The 20,631-nt window shown below is 34.6% G+C and overlaps 1 protein-coding gene across 1 annotated transcript in view; it reads left to right on the forward strand.

Annotated features, from left to right (window-relative positions):
* The window catches only part of Tmem65 (transmembrane protein 65), a 35,429-nt gene that overhangs the window by 11,904 nt on the left and 2,894 nt on the right, over positions 1 to 20,631 (forward strand). The window contains exons 2-6 of the mRNA XM_042672978.1: positions 9,126 to 9,170; positions 13,106 to 13,173; positions 15,917 to 15,971; positions 16,731 to 16,773; positions 19,183 to 19,288. Of these exons, the coding sequence (XP_042528912.1) occupies positions 9,126 to 9,170; positions 13,106 to 13,173; positions 15,917 to 15,971; positions 16,731 to 16,773; positions 19,183 to 19,288 (317 nt within the window). The remainder of the gene's footprint in view (positions 1 to 9,125; positions 9,171 to 13,105; positions 13,174 to 15,916; positions 15,972 to 16,730; positions 16,774 to 19,182; positions 19,289 to 20,631) is intronic.

Here is a 20,631-nt window from a genome sequence, read left to right on the forward strand (position 1 = left end):
CTATCAAGAATTTATTAAGTAAAGAAGCTAAATTCTTACAGGTTCTGAACTTAGAAGCTAGATTATAGGTTCTGAACTTCTTAGTTAGAAGCTAGATGATAGGTTTTGAACTCACTTGTGTATTGTTGATTAAGTCACTTTACACCTCTGTGAGTCTATATCAGAGAAGTAAATTCGTTTCAGTGGGCATTCTGTGGCATTTAGGTTAAATGATTCTTCGTTTGTGAAGGATTCTCTATAGAGAGAATTTAGCATCTCTGATCCAGTAGTATTTTCCAATTGTTATCATGTCCAAAACCACTATACATTTCTAAGATGCTTCTAGGATGAGGCACAATTCTATGTTGAGAACCACAGGCAGATGGTTTCTAAGAATCCTCTCAACTGTAACATTCTACAAAATAATTCTTGTTTGAGGGATGATTGGAAGGGAAAAAGGTAATGTATTAACTGAGAAATCACTGCTGATTCTTAGATATTAAGCAGTTTAATTTTAAAATGAATATTTTGGGGGAATTCTGTGGCCATACTCACAGACAGAACTACTGTTTAATAAGTTATAAGATAGGTTGTTTTTATCTAACTCCATTTCTGCTTTCAATCTCTAGTATTCTAAATGATTGTATGTTTTTTTTTAAACCTGAAAGCTAGTTAGCTAAAATATGTAAAAGATCTAGTTTTAGAATTATTACCATTGTTTTGATATCTTTGCCTTAAAAAGGAATATCATTATATAATAATTTCTTTGTCTCCCAAAAACAATTTGTGTTAAGATATGGATATTTGTTATGAGTGTATAAATTAGACATGTAAAAGTGCCTACACATCAGTACTCTGATTATCCTTTTGAAAAATAAAATACCATGAATTGAAAGATATAAAACTATCATGCCTCTAATATTTACTATTACTTAGTCTACAGTTCCACAAGTAATGGGTTAATACATTAACATTTAACTGAGCACTGTATCTTTCCTATCATTACCACTGGCCAACTCCTGTCTTCAGTTGCTATGCAACCAACCTATACCAGCTCTGAAATCCATTAGTTGCTCCAAGGTACCAATATAGGTTTCAGGCAAGCTTCATATTGCACAATAAGTTCCCAAAAGGTTGAGGTGACTATGTTGGTTCTTGTAAGATCTAAGTAGAATTTTTTTTCATAATGTATGTCTTACAGAATCTCTTTTGATTGCCAAATAAAATTACAAGATCACAAGTGCTTTTATGGGTTTAATCTAAGGAACATGTTTTAAAAATAATTTTAAAAGACCTTTTACAAATGTTTTCATTTTTTATAAAAAGCCTATGTCAATTAAAATCTAAAGTAAGTTCTTTGCTGCTTCTAAAAGGTTCATTTAAAAAAATTCTCAGTAATGTCAGTTTTTGCAAGTATATTATTTGGCCTTAGGTATTTGTGTAGCTTTATAAATACCTCCTGGTGCATGACTTTTATGTATTTAATATGATTTGTTAGATTATTTGCATGCAATATGTTTTACATTTTAGTCTGTAACTTTAAGGTGTTGTTATATGTATTACATATAATATAGATGTCTTACCATACACTTGAAATTTTATTTCTATTAAAAAACTAAGCAGCGGAGTGTTGTAGCTTACATCTGTAATCCCAGCAGCACTTGAGAGGCTGAAACAGGAAGATTATAGATTGGGCTACAAAGCAAGACTGAATCTAAGAAAAAAACACAACAGGAATAAGCAGTTATTCATAATGTTCAAAACTATGGGGAATTGAGGCCCTGTGTTCCCAAATTAAATTTCATTTCTGTTCTTTTAATAAATCTTAATAGGCTATGTGTGATTAGGTGGTCAAAAGGTCAGAAACTGGATAATTGGATCTTAGAGATTGCTGAATTACTTATAAAGGATTTGACTAAGTGCATGAAACTGTTTTATGTCATTTTAAAGTTTATGTCATCTCAGAAGAAGTTTATTAGAAGTTTCTTAATGTTCACCTTCAGTTTTTACATTCATAATAATAGGCTAAAATAATTTATCTTTAGAATTATAATTACAATCAGAGCATAATAGAAAATGCACTAGGAAATAAGACTATTTCTTCTGTTTTTTGATATCCCCTTTAAGTTTGAAAATGACAAATTATAGTGTCTACTAAATAACCTAATAGAACCTACTCTATATGCTATGGAACATAGTTCTGTTTTCTAGGAATACCATTGTTGTAAACATAATTTTACAGTGGACACAAAAATATGGATATTGTAACTGTTACACTTACACTGTTTCTTGTTAAAGTCTTGATTTTCAGCTTAAGGTGTATCTCTTAGTAGAATAACTTATAAAAAGGATGTACACCAGGTAAGCATACCTTATCTTTAAAAGTACTGCATAAATATTTGATAGTATTGTACTCTTTTTTCAGTATATTTGCAGGGAAATATGTTAAAAAAGAGATATTCATAGGTTAAATCTTAAATTCCTAGATGTCCTATGTATTTGTTTTTTTTGTGTAGGAATCTTGCCAATTAAGTTGCCAATTGGGGCCTGAAAATTTCTAAATTTAAATGATATCTTGTCTACATTCTTATAATAAATTACCCTCTATTTATCATAAATAAACTTTTTGGTGGGTTGTCTGAGGAGCTTTACTTTAGTAGGGCAAGGAATTGATAGATAAAATTAATATCCATCACTAGGGGAAAAATATGGGACCTTTTGAAAGGAGATAGACTAATCAAGCCTAGAAGCCTGGGCTTTACTCTCAGTTGTGCATCTTTAGTTGGATCTTGGACCCATTTTTGATGCTTATTGCTCTTCATAGATTCAGTAACTAATACCACTTTCAAGGGCAAATGGGATCTGTCTGATGTAATCAACTACAGAAGTCACATGTGGTATATGTTGTAATTCTGTAAAACAGATACCTCACCAGTAGGAAAGAATTCCACAGAAGATGAATGACCATAGATCAAAGTCAGAACAAAAAACCAGAATCTGTGTGTGTGTGTGTGTGTGTGTGTGTGTGTGTGTACTTGAAAATTAAAAAATAGAACTGGGAAGGTGGCTCAGTAGTAGAGTGCTTGCCTTGCATGCATGAGGCCCTGGGTTCGATTTCTCAGCACCACATAAGCAGAAAAAGCTGGAATTGGTGCTATGGTTCAAGTCATAGAGCGCTAACCTTGAGCTGAAGGGCTGAGGGACAGTGCCCAGGCCAAGTTCAGGCCCTAGGACCAACAGCAACAACAAAAAAGAAAATTAAAAAATAGTTTGGAAAAACAATTTTGGGGGTGGGGGGTAATATGTGACTTAGGTTCCTTTTGAGAGGGAAAATGGTGTTTTACTGTCTGACAAGTCTTCCTGTGACATTCCATCTCTCTTGCCTGAAAGTCAAACACCAGAGCCAGGGATGTGAGCATGATGTTTGCTGCTGGCAGGGAGATTCTTGGAGGCACACCTAGTTGTTCGTTTAGTTTCTATGGTAAATAAATTACAATCTGGAGAATTTAACTGTCAATTCTATTGTTTGCTATTCTCAAAGAAGCTGTTGGTACTTTTTACTTCACAAAACAGTGTAGTAATGTTTGACACTGATATGTAATTTTTTCAGAAGGCTTCTCTTAAGGTGTCTGCCAGGACTGAAGATCCCAGGCCTTTTATCTATGCCGGTGCAGTGAAACTGCACATCTGGAATCTGTCATCACAGATCCTAGGCTTTATGAAATCACTTAGCCCTGACAGGCATTTCCTGATAAAAAGATGAATGCCCACATGATTCTTCAAAGGGAAGGGAGTTTATCTAGGATTGGCCACAACTGCAGGTAAGACCAAGAGAAGGCTAAGGGTTATAGGTACACAGATTCCATTCTAAAATTTAGTACTTAACGTTCTCGAAAATAAGCCAGGAGTACATACCTTCTAGCTACAGGAATAAGGGGCATTATAGCAGGGGTGATGTGGGGGAGCTTCTGGGAAAAGCTGTCAGGCTGTCTCCAGAACAAAAAAACAAAAGGCCTGGGTGTAAGTGGTAGGGTGCTTTCTTAGAATTTGTAAGGCCCTGGATTTAGTTCCTAGCACAGTGGAAAAAGTCCAATCTAAAGTTTAGTGTGGTTTTTTTTTTTTAATTGTCGTTTTTAATATAAATTTGGGTACCAGTTGCTCCCATCTGTAATCTTAGCTACTCAGGAGGCTGAGATCTGAGGATCACGGTTGGAAGCCAGCTCAGGAAAATCCTTGAGACTCTTATCTCTAGTTAACCACCAAAAAGCTACTAGTGGAGTTCTAGCTCAAGTGATAAAGCACTAGCCTCAAGCAAAAAAGCTCAGGACAGCTTCAGGCCCTTAGTTCAAGTGCAGGAGCAGCACATGTGCGCACACACGTGTACACACACACACACACACACACACACACACACACACGAAACGAGTATAAAATTTAAAAGCTAAAGTCTACTAGCACTGATTAAAAAGAACTTAATATAAGTCATGTCTTAGCTACAAAGGTATAAAAACGTTTTGAGAAGATCTAGTAGGAATTTTGATGGATGCAAGTAAATGGAGCTCTAAAATGGAAGTACTTATTCTTATGTGGTTAAGAGGTTTGTGGTCTCTGGAGTAGTCTAGCTTGTTCTAGGATAACTATCCCAAGTATGTGTCTTTGGGAAAGCTTCTGCTTAATCTTAACTAATTAAAAAAACAACAACAAAAAACCCTTTTTGGATACCTTTCAATACAGGAAAATTAAAAACATTAAATGGAGTTTAATTTGTAAGAATCTATACTTAGCCAATTTTCTCTCCCACAATATTCCACTTTATTTATTTTTTTCTTTCTTTAAGGAAATTGGTAAACAAGCAATTGGTCAAGAATTTCTTTTTAAACAGTCTTTCAGAACATGAGCAGAGGAAACCTTTTGCTCTACAGCAAAACCTGGAAATCTCTGGCATGGCTATAAGATGATTTCTCTTTGTCTGTTTTTCTTGAAGTGTTAAATATTGTGCTGTATCTTTGTGCAAGCAGTCTGACCCAAAGGTAGCAATTTTACACCACTTGTTGGCAAACCCCAGAGAGACCGTGAAAGACACACATGGTCGCTACTGATTCATCCAGGTTTGACATTCTTTCTTATATGGCCTGGAACTTTTTGGGTACCTGGACCTTTCTTTCAAAAATTTTTAAAAATCTCTAATTAAAGAGATTAAATCATCAAATAAATATTCTCTTTAAAAATTCACTATTATTTTACATAGTACCATAATAAACTATGGTGGTTTTCTGATTTTGTTATTTAGAAAATGAAATGAAATACCCCATTCTTTTTAAGAACTTAGTTTCATTTAACAAAAGAAGTTTTGTTTAAATATATTACATTATTTTACTCACTGTGTTTTTGCATTGGTAAATCAAAACACAATGTTGAATGTGCTGAAAAAAAATCTTATTTTTTAACACATTCAGTATTTTTCGGTTTTTAAGGGTTGCAATGAATTGGATATTTAGTGTTAGGAAAAAGATTGTCTATACAATAAGGGAATATATTTAAATTTTCAAGGACAGATAGGAGGAAGAGCTCACCTCAAATAATTTTTATTTGATTTGCTACCCTATAAGGTAGCAATTTACAGCAACTTTTTATTTTTTATGTTCCATTAATGACTTTAAAATATGAAATCTAATGAAACAATCCCATGTGTAAATATTATTCCATAGATTCTTGTAGGTAATTTCTCTATCTTCTGGACATACACTCCTGTTAAGAGCAACTTCAAAAAGTACAAACTACCTAAGAAAGGGAAAAATTAAGGAAATTTGAATATGTGGTTGTTTTTTCACACACTTAAGGTGGGCTCTGGTATCTCATGCCTATAGTCCTGGTTACTCAGGAAGCTGGGATCTGAGGATGATTGTTTGAAGCCAGCCAAGGCAGGGAAGTCTGTGATACTCTTATCTCCACGTAGGCACCAAGAAGCAGGAAGTGAAGCTGTAGCTCAGGTGGTAGCTTTGAGCACAAAAACTCAGGGACAATATTCAGGCCCCAGGACAGGCAGTAACAAAAATTAAAACACAAAGTAAACATACTTTAGGGAAACAGAATAGTTAACATTCACTGGTCTGCAGGTTTTTATTTTTCTCTTTTTGGTGAGTTCCTCGTAAAATTATTAGTAGATGTTTTAGAATATGCATACCCAGTTTGTACTGTGTTTCCTTGAGCATAACAGTTATATATATATATATATATATATATATATATATATATATATATATATAGCCATGGAAAGAAAACTTATGGTTTTATTGTTGTGTTAGCAGTGATTACATTTTAAAATCCATATAGGTATCTTGGGTTTATGTTCAAGTTCTGTTGTTTTCTTTTTAACTAATATATTTTACTTCTGATTTGCAATTTGACTCAAATGAAACAGTAAAGAAGATAATTTGCAGTGGCAAAGGCCTCAAAATGAGCAACTGAACAACTAAAAAAAATGGGAATGATACTTCCAATAAAATTTCCTGTTTCTAGGAAGTGTTCCCTTTATGATTTCTCTTGTATTCTTTCTGAAGCAAAATCTTAGTTTCATCTTGATGCCAGTGGTTTTCCTTTCCCTTCTTTCTCCTTTGTATTTTATTTTTGTATTTTCTTCTCTTAATTTTATTATTACATATATATATATAGTGTGTATGTGTGTGTGTGTGTGTGTGTGTGTGTGAGAGAGAGAGAGAGAGAGAGGGAGACATGTGCATAATATACACAAGTCCTGGGGTTGGAACCTCTGGGCCTGGCACTATCCCTGAGCACTTTTGCTCAGGGCTAACTCTAGCATTTGAGATTTGAGCTACAGCTTCATTTTTAGCTTTTTTTTTTTTTTTTGGTAGTTTATTGGAGATAAGTCTCATGGACTTTCCTGCCTGGGCTGGCTTCAGACCTTCAACCTTAGATCTTACCCTCCTGAGTAGCTACAATTACAAGTGTAAGCCATTAGTGCCTCACATTAATTTAATTTTTAATACTAGCATAGAGTAAAAAAGAATTAGTAATCGATTATTTCCTGTCTTTTACTAATATACATTATGTCCCTAGTGTTATTATTTCTTTCCAGGAGTTGTAGGATGTTTTTAATATTTTGTTTAATGTATAGAGAATTTGAAGTAAAAGCAAGGACTCTGAATTCTCTCACTATGGGGAAGGTCCTGGGATTGAATATTTAGGTATTTCAAGATTTTCCCCGTAAACTCACAAGGACTGCTCACAGGGTCAGAACTATGTAGTGATGGTGAGAACAGAACAGTTAACACATTGCTGTGGTATGTAGTCACTGTCACGTGTGCACTGCACCAGAAAGACACTGGAGAATGCTAGTTGCCACCATTGCTAGTTCAGTTTGGAAAGCATCTACCTTCAAAGAAGATTTTGAAGTGTTAGTGCTGACCCAAGAATGGAGGACATAGTTTGGTTAAATGTAACTGATTAGACATGGAGTTTTAGTATATTATTGTAAAGCCATTATAAGACTATATCTTATTGTAATAAAAGATAAAAAATATGGACTACATTTTTATTTAGATTATCAAAGGAGATTCATTTTCTTTTTTAAGCCAAATTCTTTAGTTCTTGTGTTGCTTTGAATGCTCAATATATATTTTTACCTTGAACAATGTGTTTGTATTAATTTTTTAGGGAAGAATGTTACAATATATATTATGAATTCTATTAGACTATATTATCAATTCTATTACATTAGATGAAAATAAAGGTAGACATTACCTGTCCTTTTTTTTGGTCGGTTGTGGGGCCTGAACTTTGGGCCTGGGTACTGTTCCTCAGCTCTACAGCCCAAGGCTAGCACTCTACCACTTGAGCCACAGCACACTTCTGGCTTTTTCTGCTTATGTGGTGCTGAGGAATCGAACCCAGGGCCTCATGCATGCAAGGCAGGCCCTCTACCACTGGGCCACCTTCCCAGTCCTTATCTGTCTTTTTAACCAGTAAAGATGGCTAGATAGTTTTGTTATGAGTAAGTAGCTTGCTTCTGTAATAACTTAATTTTTGCATATAATGGCATTTATGCCATATGTTGGGTATTGTTACCTGTCATCTTGAATGCTACCATACTTTTTGTGGTTGCTGCGTAGAATATTTTCTCTATTAGTGGCATAGATTTTAAAAATGGAAATATTCAGTGTATTATCAGATCGTATTGGTTAAAGAAGATTACATAATCCAATAAAATCATTGTTGTAATTGCATTGCTTCAAAATTATAATTTTCCTATTCTTAAAGGATACATGATGTATTTGAGTACTCTTACCAATATTTATATCTATTTCTTTAGTTATGTAGAGATACTATCTTAAAGAATAGTAGTTATGGGCTGGGAAGGTGGCTCAGTGGTAGAGCATTTGCTTTGCACGCTTGAGGCCCTGGGTTCGATTCCTCAGCACCACATAAGCAGAAAAAAAAAGCTGGAAGTGGCACTGTGGCTCAAGTGGTAGAGTGCTAGCCTTGAGCTGAAGAGCTGAGGGACAGTGCCCAGGCCCAGAGTTCAGGCCCCACGACCGGGCCCTCCCCCCCCCCCAAAAAAAGAATAGTTATTCTGAAGTTTTTTTTACTATAACTAATGGAAATATATTCACCGTATATAGATACAATGATGTTCATGAAAGAAAAAGCCAGTTGTACATGATACATGATAGGCTTGTAATGAAAACTCCGTTTCATTTGCTAACTTTGCAATTTAATCCACACACACATATATAAATGTACATATACATATAATATGTGTATAATATATGAATATATGAAATATACATAAATATATACACATATATGAAATATATATTTCTACCTATACACATAATATTCCCAACCAGGAGCCTGATTCTTTTTTTTTTTTTTTTGGGTCCAGTCATGGGGCCTGAACTCCGGCTCTTCATGCTCATGCATGCATGGCAAGCGCTTCACCACTGAGCCACCTTCCCAGCCTGAGCCTGATTCTTAATTGAATAATTTTTGTCAACTAACTGATTATCATTTGTAGATAAGACCTGATATCCCATTTTGTAAGCTTGCTGATACTTTTTTCATCATAATAAAATGGTTATGCTTTAGTAACTAATTCTTTTCTACACTTTTTCTTCCCCTGTCTTTAGAAAAATTGGAAGCTCAACCTCCCACCCCAGGACAACTGAGATATGGTAATGTCTCTAGAATTGTTAAATGTGAATGGATCTCCCTTTTGGTCTTGAAATAACGATGTTTCATCAATAGCACAGAATAGTCGATAAATTAAATCTTCCCAGATAGTGTGGATTAGCCTATTTATTTTGTAAGAGCAAAAATTTATAAACTTGTTTTGGGATGTATCTGACACTATGGGATATCTGTATTGTTAAAGCATATCTAATACTGTTAAAGAGGGTTTTTACTAAGTAGAAATGGAGAGAGTTTTTTTTTTTTTGGTGGGTTGTGGGGCTTGAACTCAGCCTGGGCGCTGCTCCTCAGCTCTTCAGCTCAAAGCAAGCACTTTACCACTTGAGCTACAGCTCCGGTTTTCTGGAGATAAGAATTTCACGGACTTTCCTGCTCGGGCTGGCTTTGAACCATGATCCTCAGATTTCAACCTCCTAAGTAGCTAGGATTATAGGTGTGAGCCACCGGCACCCAGCTCAAAATGGAGAGATTTTTTAAGGTAACTGTTGAACTAGAAGTTGTAAACTGAAGGCTAGGTAGAGTTGTTTTCTGATACAGAAATATTTCTGGTTTGCTGCTTGTAACAATGTAAGTTTATTTAAAACCACCAGCAAGAAGAACCTTATTCATGTTCCTGATGTTACTTTGTTTTTCTCTGTTATGATAGGAATAAATACTACAGAACAAACATAGAATTAATGTAAAACACCTAGGATTATTATAAAGGTGATGGAAATAGAGAACTAGTTTAGTAGTGTAGGAGTGAATTTGAGTAGGTTGTAAATTAGGTAGTTAAATATTAAATGTTATTTGCTAATGACTGCTTAGTTATGAAATAACGTTTGCTAAAGAAAGTTGAGTCAAAAATTAGTGTTCATTACTGAGAGCAAGTTAAAATAATTAGGAAAAGATAATAGCAAGTCCTTTTTTGTCTCACAGGTAGAATATAACATACTAGGAATAAGTAGATTTCTTCAAATACCAACACAATTTAAGAATTCTTCAGGATTTGTCTTCCCAAGTAAACTTTTCTTGGTTCTACAAGCTTAGAAGCTATCAACATCACTATAGAATAGTAGTATCATCTTTTTTGTAGGTGATAATGGAATTAACCATTTATGTGAATAACTTACCATACTGATCTAAATCTTTGAGTGGTAGGACCCACATCTTATCTATCTTTGTGTCTCAAGTTCACAGTGGAACATCTAGTACATATTTGGTTTTGAAAAGCTATTTTTGCTTTGGATTAAAAATAGTTTCTATTTATAGAACCCATTTAGATACAAACAAAAAGATACATCATATCTTATAGTTCAAAGTGATTAGTATAGCAATGCATCTTGATTTTACTGAGCTTTTGCCAGTATGAAAATTAGTATAATATTACTGTGTTTTTGTTTTTGTTTTTTTTTTGGGTCCGGTCGTGGAGCCTGAACTCTGGGCCTGTACACTGTCCCTCATCTCTTCAGCTCAAGGCTAGTGCTCTACCACTTGAGCCACAGCACCACTTCCAGCTTTTTTTCTTTTTGCTTATGTGGTGCTGAGGAATCGAACCCAGGGCCTTTTGCTTGCAAGGCAAGCACTCTACCACTGAGCCACCTTCCCAGTCCCAATATTACTATTTTTGACTCCCTATTTTAAACTATTTGTTACTGGCCAGCTTTAGAGGCATCAGTAAGATAACTCGCAACCAGAAAGCCATTCCAGCTGCCTCACTACTACTTTTTCCTGTTTATGTTTCAGAGACCATTGGGAAAATGATATCTAGATATACCTAAGTAGCTTTCTCTTCACTTTTTTTTCTTTTGGTGAATTTAAAGGAGTTTATTATTCTCTTTTGGCCTATTGTGTTTGTACTATGTATTTGGAAATTGTTTGTGTATATGTTTTATAAGCTGCTTATTGCCAAATTTGAATGTTCGTGTGAAAAGTCCAAGAATTTTGGACTTTTTTTGCCTCTTTGAATAATCCCATTTCATCAGTGTACTATTTCATTTCTTATCACCTTAATAGTATTTAATATCATAAGCTGAGATCTGAGGATCACAGTTCAAAGCCAGACTATGCAGGAAAGTCCGTGAGACTCTTATCTCCAAATAAGCCATCAGAAAATCAGAAGTGGTGCTGTTGCTCAAGTGGTAGAGTGCTTGCCTTGAGTTGAAAAGCTGAGGCACAGTGTCTAGGACCAGAGTTCAAGCCCCATAACCAACCAAACTGCGCCCCCCCCCCAAAAAAAAAATGTTGAATGCTGAAAAAAATGCTGAATGAAAAAAAAAGCTGAATGTGTTTGTATTGTTTATACCAGTATTCAGGAGGCTAAATTCAGGAAGGCTGCAAGTTTAAGACCAGTGTGAGCTACACTGTGAGATCTCATTTCAAGAAAGATTCTTCATATTGAATATTTTCCTTTTGGACATTTTTACTTAATAGGTTAAATGGCCTATTATGTTGTATCCTATGTAATATTACAACTATAATATTGTATATGTGATACACATTTCCATTCTATATATACAAGTTCATTGATGGTGTGGAATTTGTTATGGTGATACCAAACTTTCATGGCCTTTGGATTGTATTTTCATTATACATATATCATTATACATATGTTCAGTATAATTTTCTGTTAAATTGTAATTTTATTCAAAAGAAGAAAAAAAATCTAAAATCAAGTTGATATTTTTAACCTATAGTATAAAATTTAGATTCTTGATATTCATCCAAGGAAGTGCTTAGCTCAGCTGATAGCTGACTGTACTTGAGCAGTTTTATAGATCAATCAGAATGAAGCCTTTTGCCTATTCCTCACTCTGAATCTATTTCATAGTCTGCCTTCAGTTCTCTAAGTATGAAATTTTCTTTTCCAGGTTAGTGGTCCTCAATTATTATCAAATTCTATGTACTCCACATTGTACAATATGCTGAAAATGCAATATGAGTAAATGTGTAAAACAATCAGTGGTTTTCATCTTAGCATTTTTAGTGTCTTACATCGCTCAGTTTATGTATGAGATAGATGAGGTAAGATGTGCCTTTAGTCGGAAGGGAACAAGTTAAATTTTCATGTAAAAAAGACATTAATCTTCATAGCTTGTCGTATTATTTAGGGATTCTTCTGGATTGTAAGGTGAGAAAGACATCACATCAATGTCTAATAAGAATGAGATAATCACTTTTATAAAACACATCCTTAAAATGTTACTGGTGAGTGAAAGTAGTTAGATAGTTGGCCTGAAAATTTATTTGAGACATTTTTCATTATTTCCAGTAGATCAGTTTTATGGTAGTTCTCTTTAGGTATAAGAGACAAACACATTTATATCAGTAGCAATAAATCAGGCAAGACATGAAACTAATAATATATGCTTAATGATTTATTCTGTTATGTTTATTTCTGTGAATGTGTGAGATAGAGAGGAGGGAGAAAGATGGAGGGAGAAAGAGAAAGAGATTAAGAAACAAAGAGAGGGCTGGGAAGGTGGCTCAGTGGTAGAGCACTTGCCTTGCATGCTGAGGCCCTGGTTTTGATTCCTCAGCACCACGTAAGAAAAAAGCTAGAAGTGGCGCTGTGGCTCAAGTGGTAGAGTGCTAGCCATGAGCTGAAGATCTGAGGGACAGCGCCCAGGCCCAGAGTTCAGGCCCCATGACTGGACCCCCCCCCCCAAAAAAAAAAAAAAAAAAAAGAAAGAGAGAAAGAGGGTTTCAGTAACAAAATAAAGACCTAACATTTGTTTTGTTTTGTTTTGCTTGTTTTCCAGTATAATATCTATTAAATTATTTTAGCTTATAGCAACAGCAAGATCTATTGACTGTTATTAATGACAAATAAATTGCACTGATAATCAAGTCTTTTTAGGACAGTTCAATGATAACATTTGTTTTTGTCATTCTGAAATGTCAGAATCTTCAAATATATTTTTCTGTTGATGTTTTCCAGTATTCATCCACAATGCGATACCTTTCGTAGGGTTTGGCTTTTTGGATAATGCAATTATGATTGTCGCAGTAAGTTTTTTTCTCTCATCATTTCTATTTTAATAAAGAAATCAATGTAACCTGTATTATCCTAACAATTTGCATACTATAATTGTAATTTTAATTATTATAATAAACGAGGCTTTTTGATTATATTTCATATTGATTAGACCAACTTGATCTTAAAACATCATATATGTTAACTCTTTAAGATTCTTGGCAAAGCATCTAGACAAACATTTTTAGTTTATATTCTGTTCTAGTTTCAGCATTTTTATTTAAAAGGTACATAAAGTTTTCTGGTGTACTTTCATTGTATTGTAGTTGTTATCACATAAGTATTATTTAATTATTTTTTTTCATTCAGAAATGTTGTTTCAAGGACTGGGAATGTGGCTTAGTGGTAGAGTGCTTGCCTGGCATGCATGAAGCCCAGGTACAATTCCTCAGTATATACATAGAAAAAGCCAGGAGTGCGGTACTGTGACTCAATTGATAGTGCTAGCCTTGAGCTGAAGAGCTGAGGGACAGCGCTCAGACCCGGAGTTCAAGCCCCAGGACTGACCAAAAAGAAAAAAAAAAGTTTTATCAGTGTTTGGATACTAGCCCTCTGTCTAGCTATTTAACCTAAACGTGTCTTAGGATCCATTGTAGAACTTTGACTACAACACTCTTCTGCCTCTTGCATTGTAGTGTTAATGAAGTTCTTATCTAGTGCTGATAGCTCATACCTACTGTCCTAGCTACTCTGGAGGCTAGGACCTAAGTATCACAGTTTGAAACCATTCTAGGCAAGAAAGCTTGGGAGACTCTTATCTCCCTCTAAGTAATACCTTGCCTCCTCCCACAAACAAAGCCTGAAGTACAGCTGTGGCTGAAGTGGTAGAAAGCTCTGGGACAGCTCCCTGGCCTAGAGGTCAAGCCAGACAAACAAAAAGAACAACTAATTTCCCCTTTGTCCAAGTATTAGATTTCTTTATATTTTTTCCTCACCTTGTAACAGAATCTGATTGGTGTAAATATGGGACAGAATTAAAAACTGGAGCATTGATGGTCCTCAGACCATCTTTGAATTTTCATGAAGCTTTCCACGATCTTAGAGGCATCTCTTTAAATATGTTAAAGCATGCTCTTTAAACATCTCTTAAAACCAACCAAATGATAAGCACACAAATTCTTTTTTGCTTTGTTTTATTTTCTTGGCTTTTCATTGTGTTGAGGGTCAGTCAAATTTAGGGCTTCATTCATGCTTAAGTAAGCACTCTGCCTACTGATCTGTCTCCCTAGACCACAATATGTGTATTCCTGAGTCTCTTCTTGGGTCATAGGCAATGATTTGTTATTGTTGAAGATGCTGCATATATTATTTTGCACTATGGCTTTGACATGTTTCTCTCATCTGTAGTGGTACTTCAAGATTTTTGCAAACACATATAAACATGCATCCTCATGCTTTTCCTTGACACCTGTTATTTTCCCTCCCTCCCTCTCTTCTTCCCTCCCTTTCCTTTCTTTTCTTTTCCTTTCCTTTCCTTTCCTTTCCTTTCCTTTCCTTTCCTTTCCCTCCCTTCCTTCTTCTCTTCTTCCTCTGAGTCTGTCTCCCCTCCCTTCCCCTTTCCTCCCCTCCCCTCCTGCCTGCTTCCTTCCCTCCCCTCCCCCCCTCCCCTCCTTTCCTCTTCTTTTTGTTTAATTAATTTTTCAGAAGTCTATTTCCTTGGATGCCTTTAGAAAGCTTATACTTCTAAGTGCCTGGGCTACTTTGGTGCCTCTGGCTGTTTGGTCCATATTCAATAAGAATCATATCTTAAAGGGAAGGACTCAAAAGTCCTAGAGGCAAGAAAGTTGAAGGGAACTTAATTCAGCTTCTTTTTATTTTTGTGCATTCACAAAAATTGATAAATGATAAGATATTTCTAAATAACATCATTCTTTTTTTCACCTCAACATTGAGATTTGAAAATTTGAAAGATGTATTCAAATGTATGTATTTAAGAGAGTTCATGAAATTGTCTACTTATGATAGCCTTGCTTAAGGATTAGAACTGAATTAATACAGAAAATTTTAAGATTTCTTTTTTACTGTAGATAAAATAGATTAATAATACATAACAATAAGTTCTGTTTTGAATAGTTTAATCTTCAGTTCTTCTTAAAGCAAAAAAAAATTTGTCTGTATGAGCTTTATGTTTTTCAGTGAGCAATGTTGATATAAATGTAGAAAGGCTTGAGATAAATAGATTCAGGCTAAGTACTCATTTTTACTGTAGCATACTGTGTTAATGTGGATTACTACTTACAAGTGAATCACATAGTTTATAACTTAATGGTTAAGACCTGAATGTTAGGACAGTTTTAGAAACGCTTTTTCTCTAGGAACTTGATTTAGTCTGCCTTCTTAATCTTTTGATAGAGTAAGTAACAATTCAAACTTCAAGATTAGGCATGTTGGCCTTCGTGTTGAGAGCTTTAAAACATTTATCTGTGATAAACCTGAATTTTGCATTATTAATGATAAATTGATTTCTGTATGCATGTATTTTTAATTTTTATTGTCTAATTTTAATGAATAAAATGTTATTGATATTACGTCTGTAGTAATTGCATATTTAATAATTAAGTGATTTACCTCATATATGTAGATTTCTTCATATTTTATATATAATTGTGCTATATTAACATGTCAATAAACCATTTTATCTTTTCTTTAACACTGCTGTTTTATGGTTACTTCAGCTATAATTTTTAAGATTGTTTTTCATAATTATATTTTTAGGGAACACATATCGAGTTGTCTATTGGAATTATTTTTGGAATTTCAACTATGGCAGGTATTTACTAATAGAATTGCTTATATATTTATAAAACATTTCAGTAAATTAAGTTGAGAAGAGGATATTATTTGAAATGTATTTACTCACTGAGATTAATTTATTAATATAGCTCCTTCCAATATGGTTCTTAATTTTATAAATGTAGCATTTTATGTTAGTTTATAAGTAATAATTCTCTATTGTCGCTTGTAAGACAGATTTTTTTGGTTATTCATTGTTAGCTCCAAGCCTTTTAACCTTTTTTGTCTTTATATTATTTATTTCTTAGTTGGAGAGAAAAATCAAAAAACAAGATTGAGATTCTATCTTCTTTTCTTCCCTCATTACTAGTTTATTCTTTATGATGATGAAATTTGGCAACGATTTCGTTATTGATTTTATAGGAAGCACAGGGCTGAGTTACTGAAAAATATCTTCCTTTCCCTGACTGGCTTAAATTCAAAGCTGTATGTATGGCAACTTCCAAGTATCCAAACTCCCTGAAACAAATGAAGGATAAACTACACAATACTTTGTAATCATTTGAGTGATGGAAACTAACTACTGTAACAGAATGAAACTTTATTACTTAGTGGAGTTGATATATAATCATTTCAGACTTACACTCTATTTTGAACTATTAGGATTTAGAACTGTCCAGCAACTTGCTTTGAATACAGTTATTATATAATACTCTATTGATTACATAGTTATATATCATCTTGACTTTTCTGACTTTGGTGTAACAAGTCACTCATCCATTTTTCATATTTTTAGCTGCTGCTTTGGGGAATCTTGTGTCAGATTTAGCTGGACTTGGGTAGGTTCATTCATTTATTCATTTGTGCATTTGTGTATTCTTACCTAGTCTTTTTTCCCCTCCATTCTCCTTTAGTTGAGAAGCATAAAGAAGACACTGTTTTTCTTTGTATTCCAGAAGTGTAATTTTAAATGTAATATACCAAAATCGGTAGTAAATATTTGTGTAACAAACAGATTCCTAAGTGTACACCCATCACCAGGAGATAGTGCTCAGCATTCTGATGCATGCAGATGTGTATCTTAAAACTACCACTCTGTAAGCAAAATTGAATTGTCATTTACTGAAGATAAAATTTGCAGATATTCCTAAAGGTAAGACAGGATCTAAGGCAAGAACTTCTGTCATCCCATTCTCACAAAACCCAAATTTGATAATATTGACCGGGCATGTTTACTAGTGAGTGAAACTTTCAAAGGAAATGGTGACACACAGGTTTTACTTACACATGTACATGCGCTGGCACACATACAACACATTGGCGTTAAGGATTGCATCCAGGGCCTTGTATATGCTAAGCACATGCTCTATCACTGAGCTATACTGTGACTTCCAAATAATTTGTTTGGCCATTCATTTCCTCTTTGTTTCACATGATGGGAATGATAAAAAACAATTGAGGATGATACTTTAAAAAGGCCAATTCTCTCTCTCTCTCTCTCTCTCTCTCTCTCTCTATTCTCTCCTCTCTCTTCTCTCTCTTTTCCCTCTTACTCTTTTCCCTCTTCCTTCCCTCCTTCCTTCCTTTTCTCTTTCCCTCCCTCTTTCCCTCCTTTTCCCAGTGGCAGATGGCCTGGGCTGAGGCCTGAGCCTGGGAAAGGCTGAGAAATTGGCATTAGTTATGATAAACATCTTTTTCTTGTTTTGTCTTTGTCTTTCGCTTCCTTCCTTGTTTACTTTAGGTGTAGAACATCTTGAGACTTGGATTTGGGTTTAGTAGAAGTCTACTTACCTGTAATCTATACAAACACCATTTAAAAGTGATCTAACCCTCGTTATTTAGGGTTTTGCACTTGAGTTTGGGGCCAAAGCTATTATGTAAGTTCCTTTGCTCCAGAATATTGACCAGAATTTTATATTCACTGAATTCCTGACATAAATTTTTTTTTGGGGGGGGTCCAGTTGCGGGGCCTGAACTCTGGGCCTGGGCACTGTCCCTCAGCTCTTCAGCTCAAGGCTAGCGCTCTACCACTTGAGCTACAGCGCCACTCTGGCTTTTTTCTTTTTGCTTATGTGGTGCTGAGGAATCGAACCCAGTACCTCAGGCATGCAAGGCAAGCGCTCTACCACTGAGCCACCTTCCCAGCCCCTGACATAAATCTTTTATGGTAACACATCATAAACATTCCGTTTCCAGTATTAAGGTTAATAATAATAATATAGCTACAGCATAGCTTTCTGATATATTTAATAGAGCCAAATGATATACTATATTTTGACATCGTGTAGTTTAAGGTTATATTATAAAACAATTGTTTTTGATTAAAGGTGAAAATTTTACTATATATAAAAATTATTTTATTATATATGTAAGAACTAGTTTATATATAAGAATGATTTGCTGACTTTTGCTGTCGATAAGTAGCAGATACTGCTTTTATGGATTCTTAAACAGATGATGACATACATTTTTTTATTAGCAAGCTTTTTTCTTTTATATGGTTCATAAAATAAGATTATGTTAAAAATATAGCAGGCTGGGTGCTGGTGGCTCACACCTGTAATCTTAGTTACCTAGGAGGCTGAGATTTTAGGATCATATTTCAAAGCCAGGTGGGCAGGAAGTCTGTGAGATTCTAATCTCTAGTGAACTACCAGAAAAACATGAAGTGGAGCTCTGGCTCAAAATGGTAGAACACTAGCCTTGAGCAAAAGAGCTCAGGAACAGCACCCAGTTCAAACCAAAACATAATAAAAGCCGTGTGTGTGTGTGTGTGTGTGTGTGTGTGTGTGTGTGTGTGTGTGTGTGTGTGTGCACGCTTAAGAAAATACTTGAGGTCAAGTATGAAAATTCTCAGCTGTATTTTTTAGTTTACCAGTCTGATAAATTTGAAAAACTCTTGCTTTATAATAGTTATTAATTGCATCATATATTAAAATATTTTGCTTTGAGTTTGGAATAAGTACAGACATAATTATTTATAAAAATGTTTTTATGTACCTCCAATTGGTCTTTTATAGGCGATGATATAGAATAATTACTCTAGGTCAGTTTACCTATGTATGAAATATTCTGATATGAAAATATTTTTAAGTTGATACAATTCTTATAATTGTATCATATCCAGATTGCCAAGTAATGGTGTAAAAATGATAGTGTTCTCTTTAGAGTAATTGCCTTTAATATTTGAGGACATTTTGCATGTTTTGTTTTTTTTTTAACCCATTTCCTGTTTTGTTCTTTTAAAGACTTGCAGGTTATGTTGAAGCTTTGGCTTCCAGATTAGGCCTATCAATTCCTGATCTTACACCAAAACAAGTTGACATGTGGCAAACACGTGTTAGCACACATTTGGTAAGTCATTTATATAATTTAGGATCATAAATTCTGATACAGCATGGCAGTGTACAGTTAAGGTCCTCGAGAACTTTGAGACTAAAATTGATTAGATTGGGGATATTTTTGAACATTATGTAGGGCTTGGCAATTAATAAAAAACAATTAAACATATTATTGCTTTTCGTAAAGCAATAATATATTTCTTGGTTCTTTACTTCTTTTAGATATGCTTGATTTTTTTAAAATGCAACTCAGTTAATAGTAAGGAATAGCTGTTGTGTGCTAGATGTTAAAGGATAAGAAATAAATAATAATAGTTATCCTTGAGAACACGTGTAGACAAAGTACCAGACATGTAGACAAATTATTATTTAGTAGATGTGCGATGGTAGAATTATGCACAGGATACATCAATAGCATGGATAAGAGAACTGACATTTTGTGGAAAGAAATTTCTTTTAGTGGAGAGAGCTCTTTGTAATTGATAGATCTAAGCTGATGTTTAAATTATTGATGGGGAGCAAGAGTTTCAAGAATTCTGACTAACAAATAGAAGGGAATGATCTTTAAAAAGAGTATATTCAGAAACATATAAAACTTAGGTATTTCATGAATAAACTCTGTAGTAATTATGGGTAAGAAGTCATAGGAAATAACATTGGAGAGAGAATCATGGCTCAGGCAGTAAAAGCAGTTGACATGCTCTTCTAAGGACCTTGAGTAGACGGTAACTCAACAAAGGTTTGAACTCTACCTTAGTAGACACTCTGCCACTTGAACCACTCTGCCAGTCCCTTTTTATGTTTATTATTTTCAATACAGCAGTCCTCCTATTTGTGCTTCCCCTTGTCTTTGGGATGACAGGTACTTACCCCTGAAGCCTGCCAGGGTGCTTTCCTCAGGGCTTGGGATGACAGGCTTATACCACATACCCAGCCATTGGTTGAGATGGAGCCTCACAAACTCTTAAGCCTGGCTGGCCACAAAACACAATCACCCAGACTACCTCCTGAGTTGAACCACCTTGCATTTGGACTTGACATGGATTAAAAACCAGGAGTTATAGAAGTCTAAATGAATGGGTATCATTGTTTAGTCATTAAACAACTATTTGCTGTTTACCTGCTAATGTGCTAAGTACCAGTCTAGGAGTCCTGAATGCATTGGGTTGCAAAATAAGCTTCTGTAGAGAAGGAGACAATGAACATATCTGCTGAATAAAATATTCAGTAGTATAGAAGTTCATTAATAAAAAATTTTTAAAGCACAGAAAAGAGGTTGAGAGTAATGAGACAGGCAGATTGCAGTATTAAGTAGGAGTGACACTGTAGGTCTGATTCAAAGGGTAGATAGGAGTT

This window comes from Dipodomys spectabilis, unplaced genomic scaffold, assembly GCF_019054845.1.
Source record: "Dipodomys spectabilis isolate Male_0828 unplaced genomic scaffold, ASM1905484v1 ptg000783l, whole genome shotgun sequence".
Lineage (NCBI taxonomy): Eukaryota > Metazoa > Chordata > Mammalia > Rodentia > Heteromyidae > Dipodomys > Dipodomys spectabilis.